Here is a 27,003-nt window from a genome sequence, read left to right as displayed (position 1 = left end):
CGCCCCACTCGCTCGCGCTCTCTCTCCCGTGAGGAGAAGGTTGCGGGGGCAGAAAAGTGGGCGGGGCGTGTCCTGGCCGACGCGGGGACTCGCGTCTCGTGGGAAAGGGGCATTCCGCCGAAGGAGGGCAGCGAGCGGGTTCAGGAGCGGGTGAGTTTGTGGGGTTTTTCCTTGCGTTCTCCAAGGCAAACGCGGACTAACGGGCTGCTTCCGTGTCGCCTCAGGCGAAGGCCGGGTTGGGGAGGGAGGGGGGGAGGGAGACTCTTTCCCCTCCCCCCAATAATGTTTATTAAGTTTCTTACACATATGACACATACTGTAAAACAAATGAAAGAAAAATTTAAAAAGAACAAGGGATATATAAAACAAATACAACAAATAGCTACAAAAAAATTTGAACAATACAAATTGATTAATCAGTTAAACTTCCAACCTCATAAACATATTGCTTGACTTCCTCTAGTCCTTCCCATCTGAATTTCCTTGTAACTGGATGTAGCAGTTTTCCAACATCATTATTCACAAACAATATTCTAATTATAATCAAATGTATTCACTTAACACTATAGATCTCATTTATTTAATTAAATATTAATTTAATCCTAGGCTTAATTGGTACTTTCAAGTAATTTTTAACATTACAATATTTATTCAAATAGTCTTTCGATTTCTTCCAATCTTCTTGATATTCCTCTTCTTTCTGGTTGCGGATTCTTCCAGCTCCATAAAGTCCATCATCTTCATCTGCCATTCTTCCACAGTTGGTAGTTCTTGTGTTTTCCATTACTTGGCTATTAAAATTCAAGCAGCAGTTGTGGGAGGGAGACTCTTTGCTTAGACGAAACTTCGCTTGTCCGAAAGGAAAAAGAACCCGAGGAATGCCTGCAGTTTTGGGTGTTATAAACGCGTGTTGTGAAGGAGGAAGCCAGGAACCGCATCTGGTTCCCCCTGCAGGCAGGGGAGACGAACTTGAATAAAATATTTGGGGGCCCAGGCAAGCCCCGCCCTGCACAATTGAGCGCAAGATGGGTCGCCCCCTGTGCCGGATTTACGTATAAGCTAAAGAAGCTATAGCTTAGGGCCCCACTCTCTTGGGGGGCCCTAAAAAATATAAAGGGGGGGGAAGCACAGCAACAGTGTTTGTGTGTTGTGTAGGCTCCTGTGATGTAAGCAATGGGCCCCGCCTGCTAGCCTGCTCCCTAAAATATCTCTGGTTTGCTCATTTCTATAGGAACTTTTGTTATTGCGAAATGCCAATGTGTTTGCATTATTAAGTTTGTTATGAATAAAAAATCAAGTTAGAGCTTAATAATTATTTCACTAATACTATAAAAGGTAAAGGGACCCCTGACTGTTAGGTCCAGTTGTGGATGACTCTGGGGTTGCGGCGCTCATCTCGCTCTATAGGCTGAGGGAGCTGGCATTTGTCTGCAGACAGTTTCCAAATCATGTGGCCAGCATGACTAAGCCGCTTCTGGTGAACCAGAGCAGCGCACAGAAACGCCGTTGACTTTCCCGCCAGAGTGGTACCTATTTATCTACTTGCACTGATGTGCTTTCAAACTGCTAGGTGGGCAGGAGCTGGGACCGAGCAACAGGAGCTCATTCCATTGCGGGGATTCGAACTGCTGACCTTCTGATCGGCACGCCCTAGGCTGATCTGCAGCGCCACCCGCGTCCCACTATTAATATACTTCTTAAATGTATTTCAACAATTACTTTGATAAAATACATATTTTGTTATGTGCAAATGGCTTTAAATACCTATTAGGTCCATAAATTGCCATATACTGCATATATTCAACACAAAAAAGAGCCACAATTCGTTGATGACACAGCTGGACATATAAAGGGCCCCGTTACCTCCAATAGCTTAGGGGCTCATCAAACCTAAATCCAACCCTACTTAAATAGCAACGTCCTCAGATATTTTATTGGGGATGCCCTCCTGTTTTCCCCACCATAAACCCATGAGAAGAACCCCTGCAGGATCAGGCCAAAGGGAGGCCCCTCTAGCCCACCACCCTCTTCTCACAAGCGCCAACCTGATGACCACGGGGGACCCTTGGGAAGAGCCTTCCCTCTCTCCCCCACCAGGGGTCTCCAGCAAATGACCATTCAGAAGAATTGCTGCCAGTGACAGCCCTCTTCACCCATAAGCTTCTTTCGGGACACAGACCAATATATACAATGCCCTGTGTGGTATTGGGAGCGTGGAGGGTTCCTGCTGGTGGATCTCTTGCCGGCAGGTTCCTAGTAGCCCACTAAGCAGCTGCTACTTTTCTTGTGAATGATTCTGGCCAGGATAGACCATAAGCAAACTTAATTCAGTTGTCAGTTGGTTTCTGAAATGTAAAATATTGTGTATGGGGGGGAGAGTTACAGTACTACTACTAATAATACAGTGGTGCCTCGCAAGATGAAATTAATTTGTTCTGCGAGCTTTTTCGTTCTACGAGTTTTTTTGTCTTGCGAAGTACCAATGTGTATTGACGGTTTCCCATAGGAATGCATTGGCAGTTTTTAAAAAAAGGCGCAAGACGTTTCGTCTTGCGAAGCAAGCCCATAGGGAAATCCGTCTTGCGAAGCAACTCAGAAAACGAAAAACTCTTTCGTCTTGTGAGTTTTTCATCTTCCGAGGCATTCGTCTTGCGAGGTACCACTGTAAAGTAATGTGTTTTATTGTGAGGGGGCTGTTGGGTGGCTTTTTTGTTTAAATTTATATATATTGTAAGCTACATAAAACTGAAGCCAGCCCATCTTCTAAACACTGTAGGCTGTGGATGCCAATACACTTTCTTCTACATGCACCCTGCTCCCCCCAGTATGCTGGAGCCATCAACCCTGCTTCAGGTTCCATATGTTTAAAAGATGAGGTCACCAAAAATTGGGGTCTTAAGATGCAGCAGCCCTGTTGTAAAACACCCTGTCCAAACAGGCCTGCCCAAGCAACCTCTTGAGCTTGGACATATTTCCTAAAATGTATTTAACTTCAGAAGCTATTTGAAAGGCTTAAAGAAACACATAAAACTATGTGTGTTGAAGTGGTTTTATATGTACAGTGGTACCTCGCAAGACGAATGCCTCGGAAGACGAAAAACTCGCAAGACGAAAGAGTTTTCCGTTTTCTGAGTTGCTTCGCAAGACGGATTTCCCTATGGGCTTGCTTCGCAAGACGGAACGTCTTGTGCCTTTTTTTAAAAACCACCAATGCATTCCTATGGGAAACCGTCAATACACAGTGGTGCTTCGCAAGACGAAAAAACTCGCAGAACGAAAAAACTCGCAGAACGAATTAATTTCGTCTTGCGAGGCACCACTGTATTAGAAATGGGGCTTACAACAAAATGTTGTCGTGTATTCTCACCCCTAACAGAAATGTTTCTATTCAAAATAGTAGCTAGTTGTTCTCTCCTCTAAGATACTAAAATCTTTCTCGGAAGGTTGTTTTAAACTATTTTGGAGAAGTTTTAATTCTGTTATGATGTTTGCCTTCCTTGATTCCTTGAAGGAGTGTGTGAAGGAAGTTGCAAAACCTCAGTCCATCCCTTTTTTGTGACTCTTTGGGTAACTTCCAGGTTCAGTGCAATGCACGTGTTCAGGGTCACACACATATTAGATGTGCCTAAAATGGTATCTGTCTGTACTTTGTTTGTAAACTTCATTTTTTAACTGGAAAATTAAAACAAACGAACAAACAAAAAACACACCACTTTAAAAATAAACAACAGTGGTGCTATTCTGTGAATGTGTCCTGTTTTAGTACAGGGAACATCTGGCAAATCTTATTTACTGCAATATTAATTTCTGCAGGGTGAATAAAATAAGAAAATACCTTATTTTTTAACAAATGTGAATGTCTTCAATCTCCTTTTTTTTTACTTTTTAAAAATTCACTTATTGGCTCTCTTTCTGTGTGTTTGTGTAAAGATATAACAGTAATAGCATTCTCCTTTTGCTTTGATGCAGGAAGCCTTTGAAATGAAGGGTGACCAAGGAACAATCTGTAGTAAGGAGAGAGGGTTTCTGTATGAGTTCAGGGCTGGAAACCAACATTTTGTGCTTACAGTTCCTCTGAAATTCCCAGTGCAAGAAAGTGCTACCAATTTGCATAGACATCTGATGCGGCCTTACAACTTGCCATGCTTCATAGAAAATGGTAAGGATTTATTCTATACCATACCATCATACATAGACTTTCTCACAGTTGCATAGGGCCTCTAAAGAACTTGGATTTCACATAATGCCAGACATCGGAGGGAGATACCGTATTTTTCGCTCTATAGGACGCACCAGACCACAAGACGCACCTAGTTTTTGGAGGAGGAAAACAAGAAAAAAATATTCTGAATCTCAGAAGCCAGAACAGCAAGAGGGATCGCTGCGCAGTGAAAGCAGCAATCCCTCTTGCTGTTCTGGCTTCTGGGATAGCTGCGCAGCCTGCAGTCGCTCCATAAGATGCACACACATTTCCCCTTACTTTTTAGGAGTGAAAAAGTGAGTCTTATAGAGCAAAAAATACGGTACATAGGTGGCCCATTGCACATGCAAAACTCTGTTTTTGGATGTAGGGAAGTTGAGGCTATAACTCATAGCTGCTGATTTTGCCCTGCAGATCCAAGGGCGGGGGCGAAACTCCTGTTGCGTATTCAGTCACATCATTTGGATAAAATGACCCACAAGATACTGTGATCACTTAAAATAATGGAATAATCACTTTAAAAGGGGCATTGTTTGCCACAGTGGCTAATAAACTGTGTGCTTTATAGACATATTATCTGGATGGCATGGGATACATTCATGTGATGAATTGCACTGTGTTTAGCCCAAGACAGAGATAAGGGACTGGCATTTGTTAGAGTTCTACTCCCTTGTGCTTGGTTTTTTCCTTTAACTCTGCCTTTAATTTTTGCTTTAATTTTGATCTCAGATAATTTGCTTTAATTTTGATCTCAGCTTTCCTCCCCTCTTTAAACAGACGGGGGGGGGCTTTCCTTCCTTCCCTCCCTTCTCTGAACTCTTCCTCCTCCCTTCTTTCTGCTGTGGTAATGACCCCTCCACCTGTGAAGCAGACCACCAAACTGTAATGCATAAAAATATTAAATCGTATATGAGGGATTTGAACACTAAATGTGTGGAACTTACAACCTTTCCTATGTATGTCCTCTTAGTAACCATTAAAAATTGAATTTACCCTTTATAATGACTGTAAATTAATGAGATAAGCATTTCAGTTGATGGATGGCCCCCAAAAAACCTGCCATTATTTCAGATTTAAAAGAATCCCTGAATAGATTCATTGAGGAGGAATCCATAAAAGATCATGACGAAGAAGCAGAAGCAGCCCTGGAAGCTGTAAAGTCTGGCAAAGTAGATTTACACCAACTGGCAAATGCTTGGGCCAAAACTTACACTGAGGTAAGAAGTCTCCATAGCATTATATATGCTTCAGAAGATGATGCTGGAACTTATTTTTGTAGCATACTCATTCTTTACTGGATATTTCACTCTCTGATTAGAAATACATAAACCAGCTACTGTTGATTTGGCTCCATCAGGATCCATGCTCAGAGAATGAGTTTGCTTTTCCATTGTTCAGTTATTTGCCTTCCTCCCTTCTCTGGCTCTAAGAAATGATGGTTAATTTGAACATAAACTACTTCGCAAGGCATTACCAACTAATTATTGCTCGAAGGCTGGTTGAGTTTTCATCTTTGGCTTATGCCTTCCTTTTTCTGCTATTACAGTGGTACCTCAGGTTACATATGCTTCAGGTTACATACGCTTCAGGTTACAGACTCTGCTAACCCAGAAATAGTGCTTCAGGTTAAGAACTTTGCTTCAGGATGAGAACAGAAATCGGGCTCCGGCGGTGCAGCAGCAGGAGGCCCCATTAGCTAAAGTGGTGCTTCAGGTTAAGAACAGTTTCAGGTTAAGTACGGACCTCCGGAACGAATTAAGTACTTAACCTGAGGTACCACTGTACATGAATTGCTTTTTAGTTTGTTTGCTTTTTTCCTTTTGTAACAAACACTGGCAAAAATGTTATTAATGCATTATATATTAGATACTTAAGAATTGTGTGTGCTTGCTCAGAATCTTTAAGTACAGTGGAACCTCTACTTACGGACGTAATCAGTTACGGAGGTCCGTCTGTAAGTCGATCCAGGTCGCTGGTAGAAGTGCCGTTGTGTTCAGGCGCATTCGGTGGCAGTGCGCTTCTGCGCATGTGCAGACGGCAGCGGCCACTTCTGCGGGTGCGCAAATTGCGGCAAACCCGGTACAGTGGTGCCCCGCAAGACGAATGCCTCGCAAGACGGAAAACCCGCTAGACGAAAGGGTTTTCCGTTTTCAGAGGTGCTTCGCAGGACGAATTTCTCTATGGGCTTGCTTCGCAAGATGAAAATGTCTTGCGATTCTTGAGGGGTTTTTTCACTCCCCACCCCCTTTTTCTAAGGCGCTAAGCTGCTAATAGCCTTTTAGCAGCTAATCCCTTAAGCCTTTAATAGCCGCTAATCCGCTAATAGGGTTGCTTCGCAAGACGAAAAAACCGCTAGACGAAGAGACTCGCGGAACGGATTAATTTCGTCTTGCGAGGCACCACTGTATTTACTTCCGGGTTTGCCGCAGTCGCAGCTTGGATCGGGCCCAAGTAGAGGCTGTTCTACTGTAGTTGGTAGCACATGAATGGATTTAAGTTATTTACAGATAAAAAAGATGGGTGGTACTGTTTTTTTCTTTCTGGGACTGATGGGAGTTATAGTTCAGAAGCACCTGGTGGGCTGAAGTGCCCCACTCCTATCTGTTTAAAGGTATGTGGTACACCAACAAACATAATTTGATTACATCTGTAATCTACCGTATTGCATTAAGTTTGCATTGATCGATAAAATCACTTGTGCTAGGAAAGTACTGTTAAACACTGACAGTATGAGCCATTGAAATTATTTAACATACTGTTCACAATCTTTAATGCAGATAAAGAACATTTTAAAGTTATCTTACTGTCTTTTCTAAAGATTCTTATAAACACAGAACATCATTAATTATTCAAAACAAATGGGGTTTAAAAGGAAGAATGATACTGAATAATTTTTTGTACCTCTGTGTGATTATTTATATTCATTTGTAAAAATATTTATATACCGTTATTCCTTAAAAAAATAAATCAAGAGTGGTTTACAACAATTGTACATAAAACCCATGCAATAAAAGTAACATATAAAATAGTTAAAATGAGAAATCAGCTAACTGTTGTAGAAAGATGTATTCTTAATTGCCTAAATAAGCCTGATGGAATAGAAACATTTTCAACAGGAGTTTAAAAGTTGAAACAATGCAGAACAATGGAATGAAAACCTACAGGGGGTGATTGGTGTGTGTTCTCAGATTCTGGTTGGCAGTGCTTCTAACTGGCATATGCTCATCAATCATTTTCATATCTTCATAACCTTATATAAATCATACATAGCCAAATAGTAAGATACTGAATCGAATAGTGAATTGTAGCTGTCTTGTATCTCACATTAATTTTCAGAAATCCTGTAACTTAGGGCATGCCCAATAAATGTGATACATATCTGCTGTTGTTGAGGCACATACCCAGCAGCTGTCGTTAGCCATTGGATCAATCTGGTTCAACCAGCGGAGTCAAATATCAGCTAATAGGAATTTCTGAAAAGTTTACATAGAGTTGATTCTGCCACGGTGTCCCCCGATCAAATTCAAGTTCTCACAGATTTCCTTTCATAAATCTTGTTTCTCCAGGGACTATTAGCATCAACTTCCAAATTAAGAATCATAGATCTGAATCAAAGCCCCTTTTTGACGGATTACCTGAGATCAGCATCTTAAAACTATGTGACACCTCTTGGGAAACTATGGCCCAAATCAGGGATCACCAACCTTTTTGGGCCAGTTGGCAAAATGTGCCTTTTTTGTGCTTCGCATCTTGTTGGAGCATAAAAAAACGCTTTATTTGAGTTATTGACAGTTGCTATACAAGAATGAATGTGGGAGAGATCACCAGTTTGCTAGTTATGGCTGCAGTTGTCAGCACGTGGATTCTGAACCATGGAGGCAAAATCTTCAAGGGAAAACCCACAAATTTTATCAAAACAAAAATGTCCCACTGCCAACCAATCAGTATAACAATTAAAAAAAAAATCGAGTTTTCATGTTCACATTATCATCATTTTATAATTTTCCAGGCAACATTGGAATATGCAAGACCTGAAGACCCCAGCTGGGATGAAGATTTTGCAGATGTCTATCATGATCTTATCCATTCTCCTGCTTCTGAAACTCTGTTAAATCTGGAACACAATTATTTTGTCAGCATCTCCGAACTGATAAGTGAAAGAGATGTGGAACTGAAAAAATTACGAGAAAGGTAATTTTTTTAAACCTGGCATTTTCTGTTAGTCCTAAAATTATTATAAAGAGAGAAGAAAATAATCTGGTTTGTGTTATTTCTCTAAAGAACTACCAGAGATTTAAATACTGTCAGGAACCGAAGCACAGACAGTTGATTTTCTTCTTTTAATGCACCTCCTTTTTTAATGTACTGTTCCCGCCGAAGACAGTTTTTGAAGTTTCCCTTTGCCATAGAGTTGAATGTGTGTGACACTGTTGATTAAAAACAAATCTGCAGACCTTTACAAACTTAAAAGTAATGGTCATGTAAGGGTCTTAATAAGCCTCCTTATGAAGAAGAAGAAGAGTTTGGATTTGATATCCCGCCTTTCACTCCCTTTAAGGAGTCTCAAAGCGGCTAACATTCTCCTTTCCCTTCCTCCCCCACAACAAACACTCTGTGAGGTGAGTGGGGCTGAGAGACTTCAGAGAAGTGTGACTGGCCCAAGGTCACCCAGCAGCTGCATGTGGAGGAGCGGAGACGCGAACCCGGTTTCCCAGATTACGAGACTACCGCTCTTAACCACTACACCACACTGAAGTGGATAGAACCAGTTTTAGGGTCATAGTTCTTTGGATCCTGGCCCCTAGCTGTGTAGTATGGAATTTTCTGGAAACACTTCATGGGGGCAGGTCACTATTTCACACATTTAACTTGTGCGATCTCAGCTTCACACACTTGGTGGCTGGGCAGCTGATACTGCACAAATAAAATTCACGCAAGGTAGACAGCTTAAAAGCTCTTTCTGTGCCCAGTTTTCCCCGCTGGGAAGAGAGAGCTTTTAAACTTGTCAGATTTGCTTCCTGGGCTCTGTAAACCTCCCTACCTTTTCAAAGAAAGGAAGAAAGCCTATGCTAAATGAATATTGCAGCATGTAAACTGCTCTGTCCCATCATCTGGCGATGCTGGCTGTTGCAGTTCCAAACATCTGGAGAGCAGCTTACATAATGGCAGTGAGAGGAAACAAACCTTTTCTGGTGGCAGAAACCCTGTCGCGAACTCTCCCCCCAGGGAAATTTGACTTCCCCGCGCTTTGTTGTTTTCATTCCACCAAGCCTTTAATGGTTTTTAGTGCTGATTGTCTTTTATGCTCTTCTTCAAGATGCTGTTTTTGAGATATTTATTCTCAGCTTTTCTTCTATTGACATGTTTATGGTGCCGGGGGGGGGGGGAGTCTCTTGTCAGGGCCAAATTGTGATGCATATCTATTTTTTACAAACAAACAAAATATTCCTGACTAGATTTTTATTGTAGGCAAGGTGCTGAAATGGATAAGGTGATGCAAGAACTAGGGAAGTCACTATCGGATCAAGACGTAAACATGCTGGCAGCACAACACTTTGAATCCCAGCAGGTAAATGAAGTACCTGATTTAAATAAATTGGGCAGCTCATTTGTTGTTAATCAATTGGCTGACTCAACGTCTCCTTTTAGGCTTTGGAGAACAAGTGGAACAATGAACTGAAGCAAACTACAGCCATCCAGAAACAGGAGTATCAGGAATGGGTGGTAAAGCTTCATGAGGATCTGAAAAACCCCGGCACCACTCTCGGGTACCCTCCTTTCTTAGTCTTCTTCTTAAATTACTGATTAGGGATTATATCTGTTAGTTACTAATTAGAAGGAGCAGATTAGGGATGTTGGGGTCCGTCGCTTCTTCTGGCCAAATGTTGAATCTAGTCCTGGATTAATTTATGAAACTGTTAATTTCATAACTGGATTAATTTATGGAACTGGGGCAGCTGGAAGCGGCAAAGAGGGAGATCCCAGGCCACCCCTGCGTTAAATGGAGCAGGCCACGCCCCCCAGGCCAGCCAATTGGCTGGCCAGGGGATGATGCGATCGGGATTCCCTCAGTCACGCGGAGGTTGAGAGCCAGCCCCCACGCCCATGGTGGGAGGGTGAAGCCCGCAACCCCACCTCCTTCTAGGTCGGAAGTGGCTTTCTGGCCAAATGTTGAATCTAGTCCTGGATTAATTTATGGAACTGTTATTTTATTTTAGTGTAGAAAATCCACACCCTAATGTAGACTAAAAGCACACAGGAGGTGGGAGAGCCCCCAATAGGATTTTACTCTGTCACAACAAAGGGGTCTGCTTGTGTTGCAAGATCAGCACCAGGGAGCTAAATATGAAGGTGGCAGCTGGTTGCCTGTTGGCTAAGTTTCTCTGTGCTACGCTGTTTGTTTTAACAAAGTGCTCAAAGGGGTGAGCACAGCCCTTCCCCTACCCATTTTGTCATTGCAACAACCCTGTGAGGTAGGTTCGGCTGAAGGGCAGCGTTTGGTTCAGGATCATCCAGCAAGCAATTACGGTTTTGTGGGGATTTAAACATTGGTCTCCCAGATCCTAGTCCAATACTCTGAACTGCTACACCACACGGGCTCTCTGTAGCTCTGCCCTTGAAGCTGCTGCCGTTCACGTGGTTAGGGTAAAATGCCTGTTCCTGTCAAATTATAAATACGGAGGCAGTAGGGGACAGAAAGCTTAGTCTGGCGTAATTTCCTTTTTTAAAAATTTCAGTGATGAAATAAATGTCCAACCCAATCAGTGGAGAGAATCTGCAGAAGGCAATGGGAGGCTTTTTGAAGACCAGAGACAGCTGGAAGAAAGTTTCACTATTCATCTGGGTAAGTGAAGGATTGAACGTCCAGAGCTTTTTCTCACAGCCACGTTTTCATTCATTTCCAGATTGAACATGTTTGTCCACATATCCATATTCAATGGCTTAACACACATACAGGCCACAAATTACCAAAATTTGAAACATGTCTTAAGTTGTGATCTAAACCTATCTTGGTAACCACATCAGTGAGTAAACATTCATTGGAAAGCTTGGCTGGTATTGATTACAACTTATGAAAAAGGTTGTGCCAAGTGCAGATATTCCATCACTAAGTTTACTTAGTGTAAAGCAAGTTTTGTGCACCAGCAAAAGTAATTCATTTTGAAAATCGCATCAGTGATGACTAATGTGTCTTCTCTGATAGGCCAAATGATTTTCTAAATGCAAATGGACCCAAAATGGGTTTATTTCAAATAGACAGATACTAAAACTGTCTGATTTCCCCTGAAGTCAGATTATTGTTTTCTAGATATGTTTGTATTCCACCCACCTCGGCTATTTATTGAGTTGCTTGATATTGCTTCAACATTAGCAGACTTGCTGCTGATCTCTCTCTGAACTGGTGTCCTTGGCCTTCACAAGGACATTGCTGCACTATGGTTAAGTAAATTTCTATTCTGAACTGGGGTGAGTCTACTGGGCTTATTTCACTACACATGTCTGTTCTTTCACAAGTTACTAAGAGAATATATATTGTCAGGGAACTGCCATCAGCTCAGAGGCGAGAGGTGGAAGGGCACTTGTGTTACAGGGAGCCTCCGAAGATCTTGCGAAGCAGTTCCTCCTCTGGTGAGGAGGGAATCCCCACCTCCAGTGGGGAGGGGGCGCAGGGATCAGAAGATGCAAGGGAGAGCCTCAACACCGAGCCTGAGCAAACTGGAGAGGAGGCAAGTCCCCCTTTTGCTAGCGCCCTCTCTGCGCAGGAGGTCTGGGCGCAGAGAGGGGAGGAGAAGGATGGGGGTCACATGACTGTTATACTGGGGGAGGTACAAGGACCGGCCACGCCCAGATTCTGCTAGCGTCTAAGCGGACATGGATTTGTGACGCTCTGCACTGTAAATAAAAGGTAAAGGTACCCCTGCCCGTACGGGCCAGTCTTGACAGACTCTAGGGTTGTGCGCCCATCTCACTCAAAGAGGCCAAGGGCCAGCGCTGTCCGAAGACACTTCCGGGTCACGTGGCCAGCTGCTCTGGCGAGCCAGAGCCGCACACGGAAACGCCGTTTACCTTCCCGCTAGTAAGCGGTCCCTATTTATCTACTTGCACCCAGGGGTGCTTTCGAACTGCTAGGTGGGCAGGCGCTGGGACCGAACGACGGGAGCGCACCCCACCGCAGGGATTTGAACCGCCGACCTTTCGATCGGCAAGCCCTAGGCGCTGAGGCTTTAACCCACAGCGCCACCCGCGTCCCTGCACTGTAAATAGTTTGTATTAATAATAAAGCCTGGAAAAGACAGGTTGGAGTCTTGCCTGTTTGCTCTCGAGCAACCACACCAGCATGTTCACCTTTGGGGAGAGAATGTGTGTGGTTAGATATTAAAAGCTAACAGTAGTTAAACATCTTTAAACTGAGACCTACAGTATAGCTCTGATCTTTGCTATTGCTCCCTCTATATGTGGGATCAGATAACTGGTTTTACAGTGTGTTTTAGATTAGCTTTAGCAGTAAAGTCAGATTAGCTGGACATGCTTATATAATTCACTTTTCCTGAGGCGATTTGAGCTCCTTTTGGTCCTTCTCCCACTCCCTGTCTCTCGCACACACATCTTATTTTTTCCTCCTGCCTAGGAGCCCAATTGAAAACGATGCATAACTTGAGACTGCTGAGGGCAGATATGCTGGATTTCTGCAAGCACAAGCGCCATCACCGCAGTGGAGTCAAACTCCACAGGCTTCAAACGGCACTATCGCTTTATTCAACTTCTCTTTGTGGCCTGGTCTTGTTAGTGGATAATCGCATCAGTTCATACAGTGGGATCAAAAGAGGTAAGTCATCCTCATTGAATTGGATTTCTTCCTGTTGAGTTCAGGTGAAGAGTTATAAAACTACTTCCTTTTTTTGCCCGAACTAACATATAATTGATCATTTGACAGCCACCTCTCATTTGATATAATGAAGTGCATCACACAGACAAATAGTTGTAAGGCCCACTTGTAAGAATGAAAAATGGGATAAATAACATTCTGTTTAGCTGTAAATTAACACTATTCAGTAGTCAGGTTTGCACCCTTTTTTCCTTGCTGGTTTTAAATCATTGGTTTTTAATTTAAATCGAAGCCCTCCTGCATGCTAGAACCTAAATTAATGAATGTTAGAAGAATATTGGAATGAAGCTACATGGTTTTAGCAGAAGTGTTATTAAGAATTATATGAATATTAACTGTTAATGTGTTAAAGTGGAAAATTTAAAGTTAAATTGTGTTAGGATAAATTATAGGGGAAAAAATTGAAGAAGTGGGAAAGGATTTGTTGAACCAGCTAATTTGAACTAGAATACAAAAAAGGGAGGTGCGAGGAAGTCGAGGAAATAAGCAAATGAAAGATATAGATATAAAATTTGGATGTGTGTGTAAATGTTTTTTTTTTATGTTGTATTGTATTTTTTTTCATTGTTGATGTATTGTTTGTTGAATTTATGTATTGTTTTTCTTTATTGTTTTTCTTTTTATAATTATAAAATATTTAATAAATATTATTTTTTAAAAAATAGAACCTTTCCCCAACACCTAGTCTTCTATGTGAAGGGGATGTTTTTACACAGAAAAGTATTCAATCATGTGAACTTCTGGCTCATAAACCAGTTCTTCTCCACTGAGATCTGCGATCTTTCTTTCCTTTATTCCAGATTTTGCAACAGTTTGCCAGGAGTGCACAGACTTCCACTTCCCTGGGATTCAGGAGCAACTTGAAGTTGTTCAGCAGGTTGTACTTTATGCCAGGGCACAACGCAGCAGTAAATCCAAGAGACTGCACGGTCAGTACAAGTTGTAGTTGCTTTCCTTCAAATATAAACTGAAAGCGATTTCTAGTGTCCTTTCCAGTAAAAATGAGGAAAATAAACATTTCAAAAGTGTTATTTAAGAATACATTTCTGCACACAGAATTTTTGTTTTAATTCTCAAGTTTCAATTGGTCGCTGCTGCTTGAGTTATAAATGTTCCAGTCGCTTCTTCCTTGTTTGTGTAGAAAATAATTTGATCTTTCCTTGTGTGACATAATATATAACCAAGATACATTCAGTTACATGTGATGTACTATTATTTTTTTTATATAATCTACAGATTCAGGAAACAGAAACAATGGCAATGAAGATAAATCTAAGAACATAGAACAAAACCTATCAAATATTTTGCCTGGTATGTTTAGTTATGTAGTTTGTTCAGTAAGATGCGTTCCTTGCTAGAGTTCATATTGCAGTCTTTTTTAAATTCCTGTGTCAATTTATCATTCAAAGCTAGTTGCCAAATATGCTTTAACTGAAAGGCACCCCAGAGTTTTCCAGTGCTAGGCAATTCAGGTCTCTGTGAATTAAAGAATGATTTGTGTCATCTTGAAGCACAAAGGGAAGAAGAGCTAACAAAGGATCTGGTTTAATAGGTTGCTGTGTGATTTGGGTAAATACTATCTTCCAAAAATCTGCCACTCTGGCAGATCCACAGGTGAAAAAGCACTTCCTTAACCTGACAAACCCACCAACAATATGCAGAGAGACTCCAATGAATTTAATTCAGGTGAATTGGAGTCCCGTGCCATCAGACTAGTCTCCTGTACTTTAACAGAGATAGAGTGTAAATGAGGTCGAGATCACATAGCTTTCCATTCAGCTTCAGTAATTTTAATATTTATGTCCTCTCGTAGCTGACAAGATTCAGGGCAGTCTGGGTATTGGAAATGCAGCAACATTTTATAAATTTCCACAATCGCCCCCTTATTTCTCTAAGGTAGTGTCTCTCATAGACTTTCAAACATTGTCAGAGATTGAGGAGGACCATAACTGACAGAGAAGACTTGGGCTTTCTGAAACCAGGAAACTTTTATACCTTATAGTAAGGAATCCAGAATTTTAGCTAAAATTTGTTTGATTCGTCAAATAAATCTTTCTACTGTGTGGTGCCCTTTTCCTTCCAAACCAGAGAACTGAGAGTAGTTCTCTGGGGTTTAAAAATTTAGGTTTTTTAAAAAGTAGAAGTGAAGATGTAAAAGGACTGAGCTTTTTCCGTGTCGTGTCAGACTTAGGAAAGAGTTTTTAAAGTGAAGCAGAGATGGCAAGGCAAAAAGGCAGGGATGAAAGCGTGTCGTTTCCATTGAAACACACAGGAATTTTTAGCATTACATGTCAGTACTTGTAATAGTTGACAGGAGTCAGAATAAAGACTAATGACATTCCAAATCTCTTACGCTGTTCACTAAAGGATTCAAAAATATTCTGCCACTTTTTAAAAGTAGAATCAGATATATACCTGGGAAGAATTTAGAATAAAAACATAAACTTTGGCAGAATCATTGTTTTCAAGGCTGCTATATGCCCAAGCCAATATAACTTGAGAGTGGTCCAACTTATAATATCTTTCTCAGTAGAAACTGCCAAAGGAGTAAAATTGTGTTTCACAGTCAAGAAGTTACAATCTCAAATGAATTTGTAAGTCCACGGGTCCACTGCCTTGTTTTGACTATGTTCTATTTGTCCACACATGTAAATGTTAAATAGCATGGGGTACCTTTTTACACTTTGCCATGTAAGCTTGCCAAAAAACAACATGAACTATATTTAATTCTTACCTAATAGAACACATCTGATATCCAGAATTGGGATGTAATGCTAAAATACTTTCCGACATTTTAATCCTTTCATAGGTTTGGTTTTAAATTTATCACTAAACCTATTATGACATTTTTCCCTTAGGAGAATTTTACATCACCCGTCATTCCAATCTGTCTGAGATTCATGTTACTTTTCACCTCTGTGTGGATGATAATGTGAGGTCAGGTAATATTACTGCCCGCGATCCTGCAATAATGGGCCTACGAAATATCCTCAAAGTGTGTTGCACACATGACATCACCACAGTTAGTATTCCTCTTCTGCTGGTACACGATATGTCTGAGGTAAGCAACTTATCACTAGTGACTGCTTTTTCCTGTTTAACAATACAGTGGTGCCTCGCAAGACGAAATTAATTCGTTCCGCGAGTCTCTTCGTCTAGCGGTTTTTTCGTCTTGCGAAGCAACCCTATTAGCGGATTAGCGCTATTAGCAGTTTAGCAACTATTAGTGGCTATTAAAGGCTTAAGGGATTAGCGGATTAGCTGCTAAAAGGCTATTAGCGGTTTGGCGGCTTAGAAAAAGGGGGTGGGGAGCGAAAAAAACCCTCAAGATTCGCAAGACATTTTCGTCTTGCGAAGCAAGCCCATAGGGAAATTCGTCCTGCGAAGCGCATCGGAAAACGGAAAACCCTTTCGTCTAGCGGGTTTTCCGTCTTGCGAGGCATTCGTCTTGCGGGGCACCACTGTACAGTGGTACCTCTAGATACGAATGGGATCCATTCCGGAGCCCTATTCGCATCTAGAGGTAAACGTATCTAGCGATGGCATGTCTGCACGCACGCGCATCGCTTTTCTGTGCATGTGCGTGATGTAATTTTGAGCGTCTGCGCATGCACAAGGGGCGAAACCCAGAAGTTACGCGCTCCGTTACTTCCGGGTTGCCGTGGAGCGCAACTCAAACGCGCTCAACTTGAAGCAAATTTAACCCAAGGTATGACTGTATTGTGGCTAACCCTGCTAGTCTAGACCTGCTAGTTTCCTAAAGTGGTGGGCATCGACCCACAGTGAATAAAGACCTAGGAGTCTAAAGGTTCCTGGAGTAGAAAAGCAGTTTACAGGATATAATGTGAAAAACCTAATTGGGAACTGTGATCTTCAGAAATAAAGGTCATGGGCATACACAGAGTGCATCTCCCTTGCTACTGAAAAGCCTCTATATTTAACAAGATTCCACAGTGCAGCAGTGTTCTCAAACCATACTATATTGCTTTTTTAAAAAGTATACAGGTGAAGAGTTTCAGTTTTAAAACCATTGTGAGGTGTGTGGGGTTTTTTGCAGTATCCAAAGAAAAATTCTTTATTTCCTCAAAAAATACAGCTATAAAAGCAAGCTGCCTTCTGGAAAACTTCAAGGAGCTTTTAAAAAGGCTTTGGAGCTCAGCTTCAAAGCTACACCCCACCCCACCCCACCCCATCACCACAAACACATACTTCAGGCCTCCTTGCTGCTGCTTGACTCCATCATTTTAAGAAGTTCTCAACACCGTTTGAAAACCTATGTTAAAAATGGGAGGAGGAGCAAGCACTCTCTCCCACAATTATTTTTTCTCCCATCCCAAATGGAGTAGGAACATAAGTAAAATAGTCACATTTTGTTCACTGGTATTCTGCCTCCCTCTCCCTGCTTGCTTAGGGTAGCTAGCCTAGCTAGAAATAATAATAATAATAATTTTTATTTATACCCCACCCTTCCCAGCCAAGGCCGGGCTCAGGGCGGCTAACAAGCAATAATAAAAACAAGTTGAATGAATACAACTTAAAAACAAGATTAAAATACAACAATTAAAATATTGAAACATTAAAATATTAAAATGCAGCCTCATCACAGGAGGAGAAAGGAAAAAAGAAAGAGGGGGAGGGAATCAAATTGACTCCAAGCCAAAGGCCAGGCGGAACAACTCTGTCTTACAGGCCCTGCGGAAAGAAATCAGATCTCGCAGGGCCCTGGTCTCATGAGACAGAGCGTTCCACCAGGCCAGAGCCAGTGTTGAAAAAGCCCTGGCTCTGGTTGAGGCTAATCTAACTTCCTTAGGGCCCAGGACCTTTAGGGTGTTGCCATTTATGGACCTTAAGGTCCTCCGTGGGGCATACCGGGAGAGGCGGTCCCGTAGGTACGAGGGTCCTAGGCCGTGAAGGGCTTTAAAGGTCAAAAGCAGCACCTTAAATCTGAACCTGTACTCCACTGGGAGCCAGTGCAGCTGGAAAAGCACTGGGTGAATATTCTCCCATGGCAGAGACCCCATGAGGAGCCTCACTGCAGCATTCTGTACCCGCTGGAGTTTCTGGGACAGCTTCAAGGGCAGCCCCACGTAGAGCGAATTACAGTAGTCAGGCCTGGAGGTGACCGTCGCATGGATCACTGTGGCCAGGTCGGGGCGGGAAAGGTAGTACACACATTCATGGGGCTCTGCAAAATATGGTGTGTTCTGTCGCTCGGTAGGCACATCCTGCGAGGAAATAGCTCTGGGCACAGTCAGAATCTAGAATCGATTCTGATTGACTTATTAGGGCTTGATAATCCCTGCCCTCTCCGGTTTATTAATAGGATTTTGTGCTGTGTGCTCATTCCAGTATTGTGATTGGCGTGATTATTAATAGATGGCAACTTTTCTATTCAACAAACACACAATTCCCAAGTGTTCATTGGCTTTTATCTGGCAGTATGTTGCATCATGATCCTAAGAAAAAATGTCACCAGTATTCACAAGAATACAGTGGTACCTCTAGTTACGGACTCAATCCATTCCAGGGTGCCGTTCGCACCCCAAAAAGTCCACAACTAGAGTGCCGCTTCTGCGCATACGCGCCTGGGGTGAAACCCGGAAGTTCGTATCCTGAAATAACGCAACCAGAGACTGACGTAACAAGAGGTATGACTGTACTCGAAAATGGGATTTCTCTGTTAGCCTACTGACATATGCCCATGCGTGTGATATGTGAAAATGCATATCAGAATGCTGGGGGCCCTCCAGAGAAACTGGGGGAAATTGTGACCCCTCCTTAAGAACAACTCTTTTGGTGTGGAAGGAGGGGAATTTGGTTTTCACCCAGGGATGTCTCCACTCACCCTGATATTGGATCACAATGCTTTTAGACTCTTGGATAATATCAGCAGTTCCAGGCCTGGGAATCAATGGGAGTCCATAGAATGGGTGCCATTAAGGAGGAGGTTCTAATTGCATTGCTAGAGAGGACCCTATCATTCCTCCTGCATGATAGGGTCACTGGGTTGGGCTCCAGCTCCACCTAGTGGACAGGCAGGAAATGGGTGTCTCCTAATCAGCTTTTGCTCCCACCTGAGGCATTCTCATCACTCTTGGTCAGGGGTCAACAAAGTTTTTGTGGCTTGGGCCAGTTCACGGTCCCACAGAAGCCGCGGTAGGCCAGAGTGTGGGTGTGCGCACATGCGCAAATGCTATTTCCGGAACTCCTTCCAGTGCGGAGGAGGTGTGCGCAGCTTCCTATTGGCTGCAGGAGCTTCCTGCAGCCAATGGGAAGCCGGTCAGCATCACGGAAGGCGGTTCCTGCTGTGCTCTGCACCGGTTTAGCGTGGAACACGGGAGGCGACCAAGCCGGTAGCGGGGGTCCCCGAATGGGAGGCGGGGTCCATGGGCCGGTTAAATGACCCCCATGGGCTGTTTGTGGCCCATCGGCCTTAGGTTGCCAACCCCTGCTCTTAGTTCTCGCTTCTTCTACATTTCTTTCCACTCCTCTGAAGCCCCTCTCCACCCAACTGCCCTCCAGATCTTCCAACCTCCCCCCATTTGGAGCGGCAGCTTCCTCCCACCCTTTTCGACCTTTCCTTTCCTAAACGTTTTTTTCAGCTTGTTTAGCTAAAAAACGAAGAAGGGCGGGCTTCCCCTCTTTCTCCTTCCTCTTCCTTTCCCTGCTCAACGGACTGTATTCAGGGAAGTGGACTTGGATCACAGCCTGCCCATGACCCATAGAGCCGTTCCACCTGGTTCATGATCAGGCCCATGTCTTTCTTGGGTGCGCATGTCTGTAACTCCCCTTGCCTGCACAAATGTCTACAGAGCAGCAGCCTCCAGCACTTTTCAGCAACTCAGGACCCCCCAGTAGGCCACAAGCAAGATACAGTAGTAGAATCATAAAATCATAGAGTTGGAAGAGACCACAAGGGCCATCGAGTCCAACCCCCTGCCAAGCAGGAAACACCATCAGAGCACCTTGACTAGGTATTGATACATCGCCCAGGAGTGGTTTGAGGGCCAGAACATGGTGGCGCTTTCACCTGGCGGTATATCCAATGGCCCTTCAACTGAGGGGGAAACGAGGCGCAGAGGAATGAGTTCCATTGGCCCTAGCCCCGTGGCCATTGGAGCTTGTAACTCCCTCTGTGCAGCGGCTGCAAGTGCCACATAATGCTCATTCCTCACTTGTAAGAAAGCTTCTCTTCCCAGAGGGGAGGTGTTGTGAGGGGGAACCGTTCCTGCGTTGGCAGGGGGGCGTGTTTGGCCCCCTGCATCATCTCCCCGGCTGCTGCCCCGCCCTGCAGTGGGCCAGCCAATAGGGTTGGCCTGGGGGCGGGGTTTAGCTGCATTCAAGTGGCCGCGGCAGCCTCCGCACCTCATTCTGCTTTCTGGAAGACGTCGGCTCACCCACCCTTTAGGCTAGGTTTATGCTCTTGACCTTGCTATGGACCTTGGTTGGTTGCCCAGGGGGCCTGGTAGGAGTTTTTGTCCATTGGCTAAATTGGCACCAGCCTCTTGCTTTTTTGCCTGTTGTTGTTTAGTCGTTTAGTCGTGTTCGACTCTTCTTTACCCCATGGACCAGAGCACACCAGGCACTCCTGTTTTCCTTTGCCTCCCGCAGTTTGGTCAAGCTCATGCTGGTAGCTTCGAGAACACTGTCCAACCATCTGTCCAACCATCTCGTCCTCTGTCGTCCCCTTCTCCTTGTGCCCTCCATCTTTCCCAACATCAGGGTCTTTTCCAGGGAGTCTTCTCTTCTCATGAGGTGGCCATAGTAGTGGAGCCTCAGCTTCAGGATCTGTCCTTCCAGTGAGCACTCAGGGCTGATTTCCTTAAGAATGGATAGGTTTGATCTTCTTCCAGTCCATGGGACTCTTAAGAGTCTCCTCCAGCAGCATAATTCAAAAGCATCCATTCTTCGGCAATCAGCCTTCTTTATGGTCCAGCTCTCACTTCCATACATCACTACTGAATTGCCTACCTCGTAGCAATTCATCACAACTTTTCCGATTTTGGTGGTTATGCACTGGAATATGTGTTGGGGGGTGGGGGGTGGCCATCACCTACCCCGCCCCATTTTGGGTATTCCGTTAAAGGAATCCGGCGGTCGTGGATCCTGTCCGATTCCCTTGCTGGTGGCTAGGGCCACGGCATGACCCCCGGTAACATCAGGGGAAGCTTCCAGTTGTATTTGCATCAACAAGCTCCTCCCACTGGTTGTTAACCTTCAGATGACCCCCCGCTGCGCAGGTGGGGTCGAATATAGGTACAGTGGTGCCTCGCAAGACGAAATTAATTCGTTCCGCTAGTCTCTTCGTCTAGCGGTTTTTTCATCTTGCGAAGCAACCCTATTAGCGGTTTAGCGGCTATTAGTGGCTATTAAAGGTTTAAGGGATTAGCGGATTAGCTGCTAAAAGGCTATTAGCGGTTTAGCGGCTTAGAAAAAGGGGGTGGGGAGTGGAAAAAAATCTCAAGACTCGCAAGACATTTTCGTCTTGCGAAGCAAGCCCATAGGGAAATTCGTCCTGCGAAGCGCATCGGAAAACGGAAAACCCTTTCGTCTAGCGGGTTTTCCGTCTTGCGAGGCATTCGTCTTGTGGGGTACCACTGTAGTTTGATCCAGTGCCTAAGCCAATAACACTCACATGCTGTAACCAATGAAAGTTGTGGCCTTTTTCAGCCCGTTAACCTAAAATACTTGTGTCCATGTCCATTGCTTCTCCACTACGCGGGTTAGGGTCCTCAACTCACAAATCATTCTTTCATTGTGGCAGCACCTGTACTTTGGATCTCCTTCCCCCTTGACTTCAGGCAGGTGCCTTTGTTGTACTTTTTGCCAGTTGTTAAAACATTATTGTTTAGACAAGCCTGTCCATTGACAGCCTGTCCATTGACGTTACCTTGTTTTAACCTCTCTTTAGTCTATTGTTAATTTGAATTTTTTTTTAATGTTCAGACTTGTTTTTGCCTGATTTTTATTTACAATTCTCAGATTTCTTGTAAACTACTGAGAGCTTTTCTTACAATCCAGCGGTGTATAAATTTTGTTAAATAAGATAAACAAACGGTGCTGTTCTGAGAAGATTAATTTTATAGATTTAAATTCTGTGCTGTTCTCTGTGCCCCGGCTTATTTTTATTCTGTGCATACCCAAAATGACAAGTACACACGTTGTCATCCAAAGCAGTCATCATCCGAGTGTCACATCCTGTTTCTTCCAGAAAGCCTTTTATGGCATCATCTCGTAACCTCACTGACTGCCAAATGTGCTGCTAATTTCCCTTCAGAATAACAGGACCTTCCTTTTTAGAGTCTGGTTTTTATCTTCGCCAAGACGCAGATCAAAACCACCGGCAAACACCCACGTTGCATGTGAGCAAGAGAGCATGTGGGCAGATGAAATTACAATGCAGATCTAGTATTTCTTCCGCTAAGCCTGAAAAATCCCTATATCTGTATTCCGTTATCCCTTGCTACTCTTTCTGATTCATATATTACATAACCCCGAGGGCTAAGTAAACAGACGTTGAGGATTTGCATCATGAGAAAATTGATTCTAAATGTTTCCAGTTTACAAGATGTTTTGTGGTTTTACCTTCAGTCTGTATTTTATACATGTTCACTGAATCTAGGTATTTTAGTCTTGCTATCCTTGTAGGACATGGTGGGACAGATTTGGCTGCTTCCAAACAATGAGTCTGAAATTTAAACTGAATTTAACAGTTATTTATTTTATCAAATGTAAGCTTTGACTTTATACTAGGTCCTCAAGGTGGCTAAGTGAATAATGTCAAAAATACAACGTAAAACAAAAACCAGTAAAAAGCACCGATGGTAACTGATAAAGCAGCAAGATAAACGCAGTCATTAGCTGATATAAATTGGTGTATTTTGAGAACCCAAGAATGAATTTACAGAGCTTATTTATTAGCAGACTTATGAAATGATTGGGACCCTTAATGTGCTTTCGCAGTATGATGACATAGTGCATAGCAGGGGAGCAGATTTAATGTGGCATAATAGAATCTGAGTCGGAGAGGATCTTTTAGGCCATGTAGTGCAACTCCCACTTGATAGAACTAGATCATCTTCAAGGTGGCTGTCCAGCCTCTTCTTGAAGACCTCTAGAAAGTGCAAACCCACAGACCTTCTAGAGACTTGGTCCCATTGCCCATTGTCTCACTGTTAAATGAAATGAAACTTGCATAAATAAAGATATTGGGGGAGGGCAAGCAACAGGCAGTGGTTTGGGGAGGGGATTGAGTGAACATAGCAACCGTATATTCCATAAATTTTATATATTGAAGTTGAATGAATGAAGAAATGGTGACCAAACAGAAAAACAGTTAACTTGTTGCATGGCTTATTTGAGTCATTTGCTGAGTGTCTTGATCTGTATACAGTGCTACCTCGGGTTACATACGCTCCAGGTTACATACGCTTCAGGTTACAGACTCTGCTAACCCAGAAATAGTACCTCTGGTTAAGAACTTTGCTTCAGGATAAGAACAGAAAGCGTGCTCCAGTGGTGCGGCAGCAGTGGGAGGCCCCATTACCTAAAATGGTGCTTCAGGTTAAGAACAGTTTCAGGTTAAGAACGGAGCTCCGGAACAAATTAAGTACTTAACCCGAGGTACCACTGTATAAACCCCCGCTATTTAATTGATAATTAATCAATTTTAATTTTTGTTTTTTATTTTAAGGAAATGACTATATCCTGGTGTCTGAAAAGGGCAGAGCTTGTATTTAAGTGTGTTAAAGGTTAGTAGTGCACAGTCATATTCTACATTTTTTGGAAGTGCCAATTTCAAGAGTAATGGGAACAGCCTTAACTCAGTGAGCACATGCATTGCAAGCAAAAAGTTCCAGGTCCAATCCCTGGTGTGTCTGGTTACAAAGCTCAAATAGTACAGTTCAGAAAGACCTGAGACCTTTGATAGCACTAGACTAGACTAAATCAGCATGAGACAACTTTGTATGTTCAACTAAAGTAGAGATTTCTGAACTGTTTGAAAACTAGACTTAACTACTATGCCGATGTGTGTGGAATTGCAGACTGAACCACACTGCATATCAATATTATTATTTTCTTCTGAATGGAGTATCCATCATAAAATCCACTATGCCAAGAGCTCTTTGTCTTATTGAGCTTTTCAAGACCAGAACAAACTCTTTGGGCCTTCCCATTGAGAATACCAGATAGACACCATAAACATAGAAGAAACTGTATGATCTACCGTATTTTTCGCTCTATAGGACGCACCTTTTCCCCTCCAAAAATTAAGGGGAAACGTGTGTGCGTCCTATAGAGCGAATGCAGGCTGCGCGGCTAAGCCCAAAGCCAGAACAGGGAGACGGCGCGCTGCGCAAAGCCTCCACAGGGCAGTGGGGTGAAGGCACCCCGCTGCTCTGCGGAGGCTTCAAAGGCTGCGCTTCTGGGGCTTCAGGCAGCTATCCGCAAGCCTTTGGAGCGCGGTAGGAGTTCCCGCTGCCTCCAAAGGCTTGCGGATGGCCGTCTGAAGCCTGGAGAGCGAGAGGGGTCTGTGCACACCAATCCCTCTTGCTCTCCAGACTTCGCTTCGCTGGAGAGGTGCTGCACAGTTTTCCCTCTCTGCGCAGCACCCCTTCAGCAAAGTGGGAGGAGAAATGGAAGGGGCTCCGTTTCTCCTGCCGCTTCGCTGAAAGGGCACTGAGCAGAGAGGGGGAGATTTTTTTTTTCCTGTTCTCCTCCTCCTATGGTCTGGTGCGTCCTATGGTCCGGTGCGTCCTCTAGAGCGAAAAATACGGTAATAATAATACATTAGGTAAGACCATGTTGAGTTGTTTCTCTGGACTAAGAAATGCAGGCTGCTTCCAGTCCCAGCCAAGCCTTGTATGAAAAGCAACATGTCCTTGCTTTTGGGGTTGTGGACAATGTAGTGTGGGGAGATAGGAATTCCTCTTCCCAGGATGTTCCTTTCCAGTTCTATTCCACATTGAATTGTACTAGCAGAACCACTGAAAGTCTGCACTCCTTTAGGTGGAACTTGGGCAAAAGCTTGTACTCTTGACTCAAGCCAGTTCCTTTCATGTTGTGATGTGAAGCTGTTGTAGAAAACTGGGAGCGCCTAACTGGCTTTGATCAGCCAGGTGGCTTAATCACAGAAGCCAGGTTCTATTGTATACAGTCCTGGTTGGAGCCATGACTTACAGGGTCACTGTGTTTTTGAATTCCTTCCAGGATTCATGATGGAAATGGCTTCATGGGATGGAGGGATTTCTCGGACGGTTCAATTCCTGGTACCGCAGGTAAGTTAATGAAGACACACTTTAAATTTTGTTATGTTCTAGAACAGAAAATTTGATAGGTTCTAGAACAGAAATGTGTAGAGCTAAGACCAGAGACATATGAGACCAGGAATGCATTGGATGAAACAGCATAACAAAATTAATACACATATTATGACAATAGCATACTGTCATAAAATGTGTATTAATTTTGTTATGCTGTTTCATCCAATGCATTCCTGGTCTCATAGGTCTCTGGGCTCAGCTCTACAGAAATGGTTCATAGATTGCCCTGAGTGTTGTTATTTTTTTTAAAAATAAAATTAAAATCTATCAACTTTATGCCAAAAGGCACCTACCAAACCCATGGTTTTGTTAGTATTTAAAAAAAAATTAGTGTGGTTTATCAGATGGAATGCCTGCCCTGGATTCGAATCTCAGTTCAGCTTTGGAACAACCTAGTTTATATCCCAGCTTACAGGTTCATTGTACAGATAAATTGGGGTGGTCATCGTATATGTTGCCCTGAGCTGCTTGGAGGGAGGGAGGGATAAAAATATAATTAAGTGGCTATTTGTAGCTGATAAGCAGAACTTTGCAAATATGTGGCATAGATTCACACATTTTGTAAAATAGCTGTTTGTATAAAATAAACAGTTTATTTTGTGAAATGAGAGGCGTGTTTTATTGATTGCTGGGATGAATCTGAATAGTTGGAAATTCCGTCTCCCACCTGATGTGTAGGGTGCCCTTATGAAGCTCTTTCGGGAGGAAGAGCTGGATATAAATTAAATAAATAAAAATGTAAAAGTTGCAAGGAAAGCTCAGAGGCTTAAATTGTGTTTGAGCTGAAACATATTTATTCTTTGGCTCTCTTCCTTTTTATTACAGAGTATTTCTGAAGAAATGTTTTATCAGCTGAGTAATATGTTGCCACAGATTTTCCGTGTCTCATCTACGCTCACTCTGACATCCAAACACTGAGTGCCATCAAATACTCGGAAAAGGAAAGATATATATAACACTGGATCCATTTTAATACATTAATCATCCCCTCCTTAATGATAACCACCTGAATGTGATTGTGGTGCAAATTTCTTGAAAAAGCTGGGATTCAAGACATACTTTAAAGCTTGCACGAGGCGAAGTGCATTGGTTTGTTGTTTTCCCGCCCGTCACTTTTGTCTGCATGCCTTCTCACCATATTATGGGATGTTTTGGGTCCTCCAAGCTTCAGAAGCAGTGGGGAGGGGGGCAGTAGGGAGTGTGGTAGAAGCCTAATTGATGTGTGAAATACAACAGTGGAGCTCTGGGTCAAGCCGTAATGTATTTTCCTGTACATAAATATTGTCAAAGAGATATAAACAATGAATCTCTTGACAAATGTGTTGATACTTTGTATGCGGTGTAACGTTGATCTCATTTACATTGTTGACATTTGACATTCTTTGCATTTATTTATATGTGCAGAAATGGCTTCAGAGCACAGGTTGCAGTCATAAGCTTATGGAGGCTGGTGGCCGCTGCTGGGAACACAGTGGTCTATAGCATTGTCGTCATCCACCCCCCCCAAAAAAATATATGTTTCGTGCAACTTACCTGAGGCCAGATACCATGGCTTTGTGCATTTGAGCTGCTCACATTCCACCTCATTGGCT

The 27,003-nt window shown here is 43.1% G+C and overlaps 1 protein-coding gene across 5 annotated transcripts; it reads left to right on the top strand.

The window, feature by feature from the left end:
* Positions 1-20: 20 nt before the first annotated feature.
* On the top strand, positions 21-26,714 carry FERRY3 (FERRY endosomal RAB5 effector complex subunit 3; the record flags this gene model as incomplete). Of its 5 annotated transcripts, none has more annotated exons than XM_083440807.1 (15): positions 35-150; positions 660-760; positions 3,970-4,159; positions 5,273-5,418; positions 8,211-8,392; positions 9,671-9,770; positions 9,851-9,969; positions 10,939-11,045; positions 12,831-13,028; positions 13,889-14,017; positions 14,325-14,399; positions 15,947-16,149; positions 23,782-23,839; positions 25,299-25,366; positions 26,237-26,714. In XM_083440807.1, the coding sequence occupies 13 exons, from the start codon at positions 3,982-3,984 to the stop codon at positions 26,327-26,329; spliced, it is 1,656 nt and encodes a 551-aa protein (XP_083296933.1). In that variant the 3' UTR covers positions 26,330-26,714. The 5 variants fall into 5 exon arrangements, with proteins under 5 accessions (XP_083296932.1, XP_083296933.1, XP_083296930.1 ...); XM_083440804.1 differs by having other exon boundaries at positions 35-163; positions 721-760; XM_083440806.1 differs by lacking the exon at positions 660-760 and having other exon boundaries at positions 21-150.
* Between the last annotated feature and the right edge of the window lie 289 nt (positions 26,715-27,003).

The sequence above is a fragment of the Podarcis tiliguerta genome (assembly GCF_965153285.1).
Source record: "Podarcis tiliguerta genome assembly, chromosome: 5".
NCBI lineage: Eukaryota > Metazoa > Chordata > Lepidosauria > Squamata > Lacertidae > Podarcis > Podarcis tiliguerta.
The sequence above is the reverse complement of the archived record's forward strand: the minus strand, read 5'-3'. Positions and strand labels throughout refer to the sequence as shown.